The sequence below is a fragment of the Cucumis sativus genome, chromosome 4, assembly GCF_000004075.3.
Source record: "Cucumis sativus cultivar 9930 chromosome 4, Cucumber_9930_V3, whole genome shotgun sequence".
NCBI lineage: Eukaryota > Viridiplantae > Streptophyta > Magnoliopsida > Cucurbitales > Cucurbitaceae > Cucumis > Cucumis sativus.
The window spans coordinates 9049726-9054528 of record NC_026658.2 but is presented as its reverse complement, the minus strand read 5'-3'; the positions used below and the strand labels follow the sequence as shown (position 1 = coordinate 9054528).

The 4803-nt window shown below is 37.4% G+C and overlaps 1 protein-coding gene across 2 annotated transcripts; it reads right to left on the bottom strand.

Moving 5' to 3' along the window:
• Positions 1–398: 398 nt before the first annotated feature.
• On the bottom strand, positions 399–4480 carry LOC101208990 (calcium-dependent protein kinase 32). Of its 2 annotated transcripts, XM_031884399.1 has the most exons (10): positions 3540–3682; positions 3270–3386; positions 3104–3163; positions 2646–2769; positions 2392–2535; positions 2143–2295; positions 1914–2029; positions 1629–1796; positions 1276–1509; positions 399–921 (listed from the first exon to the last, which is right to left on the bottom strand). In XM_031884399.1, exons 4-10 carry the CDS (start codon positions 2767–2769, stop codon positions 775–777), a joined length of 1086 nt encoding a protein of 361 aa, XP_031740259.1. In that variant the 5' UTR covers positions 3104–3163; positions 3270–3386; positions 3540–3682; the 3' UTR covers positions 399–774. The 2 variants fall into 2 exon arrangements, with proteins under 2 accessions (XP_031740259.1, XP_004150764.1); XM_004150716.3 differs by lacking the exons at positions 3104–3163; positions 3270–3386 and having other exon boundaries at positions 3540–4480.
• Positions 4481–4803: the final 323 nt, after the last annotated feature.

The following is a 4803-nucleotide window of genomic DNA, read 5'->3' as shown; positions in this document are numbered from 1 at the left end:
ACAACAGTTGACAAAAAATATGTGCCATAAAAATGTTTTTCGAAAGTTGATCGATGATGGTTGTCAGAGGTCGACTGACAACGATTGCTAAAAATGAGCAAACGAAAGCTGATTGTCTTGGTCGACAAACAAACAATAGCCAGAAAAATGGTTACCAAAAGTTTACTACAGACAGCTAATGGTGGTTGATAGTTGTTCTATGACAGTCACTAGAAAACGATTATTCAAAGTTTGCTGGTTACAACTATAAAAAAGGGTTGGCCAAAAGCAATTGTGGGGAAACACGATAAACAATGGTTGTCGATGATTGTGTAAAAATAACAGTAGCAGGAGGTTCGCAGAAGACAGCATTAAACAAAGTATACATCAAAGTTTTGGGGGAAAAAAAGAGAACAAGGAAAAAGAATTCTCAAAGTTGGATATTTTACGAAACTATAAAATCTCTCCTTTAAAAATATTTGGGCAATGCCAACTTTCACATATTTACAACCATAATTGTGAGTCCTATCCAAACCATCATCATCCATACCTTCCCCTTTCACTTAAACAAAAGAAAGACATGTAAATCTAGAAACACATCAAAAACCCCAGCCCCTTAATCCTACTTTCCAAACAATAGAACACAGATGGGGGAAAGAGAGAGAGAGAAGAAAATTTAAAGAAACAAAGAATTATAGAAGTAACCCAAAGATTTGTAACCTCCCCTTTAAACGACTGATTCTTTAGCAACTTTGTTGGCCTGTTTTGTTTGTGAAGAAACCAGCTATTCTCCTCTCATTGTTTTAACTGCAATGATCCATCTCTCATCAAGTTCAGACTCAAGCTATTGAACCGTTCTCGAGAATACTGTCTTGATGCTTTCCTCCAATCTGTGCCTGCCTTCATCATTGCTGCAAATTCATCATAGCTTATTCGGCCGTCCTGCATGGATACACAGAATTCAGGTCACTAATGAAAATTAAAGAACCGCTGCGACATATTGTAGAAACAGAATGTGCAAATCATATCAGGAAAAAAAAGCTTCATCTGTTTATCGTTACAACTGTGTTTCGGCATTGACAAACAACCAGAATAGCCAGGTTTTCAGGATATGAAAACAAATTCAACGAAATGGAAGATCAAATGATAAAGTTTCCCATGAAGTCAAACAAGAAGTCCTAACAATTTCTTTTTGTTTGACAAGTGAGAGGCGAGAGGGACCAGGGCAGTTACCAGTGTCTACATATTTTTTATATTGACCAGTAATCGGAGTATTAAGTGGAAGATGAAACTGACCTTATCTGTGTCAACATCATTAATAATGGCGTTAATCACTTCCTCGCTATTTTCATCAATTTCATCGGCTAAGGTAGATCGTAGTTCTTCAATTTCTATATAACCACTCAGGTTTTGATCAAAGAAATCGAAGGCTTTTCTTAGATGCTCTTCGTCGTCGCCCATTCTCCTGAGGTGAACAGAAATAGCTACAAATTCTCTGCAGTCTAGATATCCGTCATTGTCTGCATCACCCTGTAAAAACGTAACCACAAATTACATCCATACGTGGAGATAAATTTTTTGAACGTATCCTAATCATCAAGCCAATGAACATGAAAGTTATTGCAAGTTAAATAGGTACTAGGACTTACAGCTTCCATCAGAATTTGAAGATCTGCATCTGCAATTTGATGGCCTAACTTATGTAAACCTACTCGTAACTCGTCTATGTTAATTTTCCCTTTATTGCCGGTATCCATCTTTTCAAATCCCTCTTTTATACCGGCAACTTCCTCAACTGACAAGTGCTCAGCAATTACCTGTTTCACAGAATCCCAGAAGTTTTAATACAGAGAAATGATGATGATGCTGATATCAGAGAACCCAACAAACAACTGATTGGTCATTATAAATTATTTAAGCACAAGATGGATTACCCTAAGAGCTCTTTTCTTCAGCTTGTTCATTACAGAAAACTGCTTAAGTCTTGCTCTCACTGTTTCTCCCAAGGAGACATTAGGAGCTTTCTTTACATTTTGTAACCATGGATGATCTACATTTATGATCAACAAACAAAACAGTCAAGCAAATGCTTTAACATTTTACCATCCCACAACATCTTGATTTTGAGAGAAAGTGAAATATGTATTAAGACCAAGAAATTACCAAGCACTCCTTGTGCAGTCAGCCGTCGCTTCGGATCAGGATCAAGCATCTTTCTCACAAGGTCTTTTGCATTATCTGAAACTTTAGGCCAAGGGTCTCTCTTGAAATCTATAACCGACCGTATAATTGCCTGTGCAACTCCTTGTTCAGTTTCTGCATAGAAATGATAAAAGCTTCAATGAGCTTAAGCAGAACATACACGACAAACAAGCATAAAAGCTAGGACAGAAAATTGGACACAATACTTACCAGCCCAAAATGGTGGGACACCGCAAAGTAAAATGTAGAGTATAACTCCAGCACTCCAAACATCTACTTCTGGGCCATAATTTCGTTTTAGAACCTCGGGAGCCATGTAATATGGACTACCAACAATTTCATTGAATCTTTCACCTGAAAGAGCCCACAAGAGTAGGTGGAGTCAGTCATGAACAAGAGAAACCATATACAACAAATGGAAAGCAAAATACCCAAAAACAAGCAAAGGGACCACAAAAGCATACCAGGTTTAAAGAACACTGACAAACCAAAATCTATTGCCTTCAATGGTGCATTTTCCTTCTTGTTTCCGAACAAAAAGTTCTCTGGTTTAAGGTCCCGATGCATGACACCCTGCTTGTGACACATCTGAAACAAAGGAAAAAGTAATAAATAACATGAATAACTGTCAAAAACAGAAAAATTAACTTTCCAACTCCTAACTCAATTTGATTTAAAATAATGGAGTTGGGGAGAAAATTGGGTCAAACAAGATGGGCAAGAATTTTGGCCAATAGAGAAGATGAGTCATTCAACCACGGCAAACATAACCAATGTCAGACATTGAATTCGGTATGTAGCGCTACAAACAACTTAGTACAGGACTCTTCAATTTTTGTAATTGAGTATATATACTTATTCATGAGATATTTACGATTTTGACCCTAAGGTTTAGAGAAGTCCAATATATAAATTCTCTAACCTAGGAGCCCCGCGTTGTATTCTGCAAAACTTTCTCTAACAAAATTGTTCTTCCTCTACCCTGTGGACGTAGCTAACACAACACACTGTTAGTGAACCACTTATATCTTTGTGTCGATTTCTATACGTTTTTTGTACTGTTTAATGGTTGATTTCTTAACACAGACCTCTGTTCTTTTCTTCTATACAATGAACGAGACAAAAAGACTGAAGTCGAAGTATGCCCCCTCAAGATTCTTAGTTACGATAATCATTTCTTAATCTCCAGATCATATAATCCATATCTAAAACCAATGACATAGGAAACAAATAAGATCATTAAAAAAGGTGAACCTCTTCAATATTAACAACATACAAACAAACTAAAATTCACAAAAAATCTAAACCAGAATGACCAAAATTTCCAAAGAATCCAAAGCTTTTTGTTAATTAATTACCTGAACAACTTCAACAATGGTCTTCGTGACAACAGCAGCAGCACGTTCTGTATAGTGACCCCGAGCCACAATCCGATCAAATAACTCACCCCCTTCGCAAAGCTCCATAACCAAATGAACAGCGTTATCGTCTTCAAACGTATCCTTCAAACTCACAATGTTCTGATGCTTAGGCAAATGTCTCATAATCTGAACCTCCCGCCGAACATCCTCAATATCTATAGCGGTTCTCAGCTTCTTCTTGGAAATCGATTTACACGCAAACTTCTCCCCGGTAACCTTATCGGTACATAGATGCGTAATTCCAAACTCCCCTCGGCCAAGCTCCCGACCCAATTCGTATTGAAGCCCGATTTCACAGCCGGTAGGGTTGGTCAAAACGGTTAGCTTATGGCTGCCGCCGTTGCCGCCGGCGAAGTGGTTCACACCGTAATCAACTGAAAAGGGATTCGGCTTCTTCTTCCTCTTTCCTTTGTTCTGATCCTCGGGGTTCCGAGGTGGGGCAACGCAACAATTCCCCATGAAGCAACAACGATCTCGAAATTGGTTGAAGTTTCAGAGGGAATTGGATGAAAACACGAAATGGGTATTGGGGAAAGGACGATGGGGATTGAGATTGAAGCGGAATTAGGGGGAGATGTTGAAAGGGGAGGGATAAATGGAGATGGGTATGGAGAAAAATGGATGAGGAAAAGGAGAAGAAGAATGAGAAATGGAAAATTTTTGGTTTTGTGAGGTGACTAAAATTGAAGAAGGCAGTTTATAAGGGCAGGTGTGAAAATAAACAAGAAGAAAAGGAAAAGGAAAGAGTCGAATTTAGCGTGTGTAATGAAAGAAAGCCACCATGGATGGAGAGAGAGAGAAAGAGTCAACAATTCTCTTTCTTTTTTGTTCATTTCCCAGACACTTCCTTCCAATTTCATAAACTCTCTCTTCTCCCTTCTCTTTTCTGTCTCTCTATATTTTTAAATAACCCTAAATGTTATCTCATTCGTATTTATTTTCATCCTTTTCTTCGACTAACACAATACATTCGGACGAGAAAGCCAAGTTCATTCACACCATGTTTCGCAATTTCAGTAATTTACATAATTAAATTCAGTGCATAAAAATAAAATTCATATCTCATTGATTTTTCAATAATTAAAATTACTTTAATCTTTTCTCACCAAAATACTTACATTTTAACATTCTTATCTCTGTCAACTTTTCTATAATTCACTTAACAATCTAACATATTTGTCAAACTAACATTAACTAAACG

Bases quoted from the DNA above. Each gene is read 5' to 3' on its own strand.
- LOC101208990 (XM_004150716.3), bottom strand. From the start codon at position 4,061: ATGGGGAATTGTTGCGTTGCCCCACCTCGGAACCCCGAGGATCAGAAC. The intron at 1,510-1,628 runs GTAAGTCCTAGT...ACGTTTTTACAG, and splicing joins TTCAAATTCTGATGGAAGCT to GGTGATGCAGACAATGACGG. The intron at 922-1,275 runs GTCAGTTTCATC...GTATCCATGCAG, and splicing joins ATGATGTTGACACAGATAAG to GACGGCCGAATAAGCTATGA.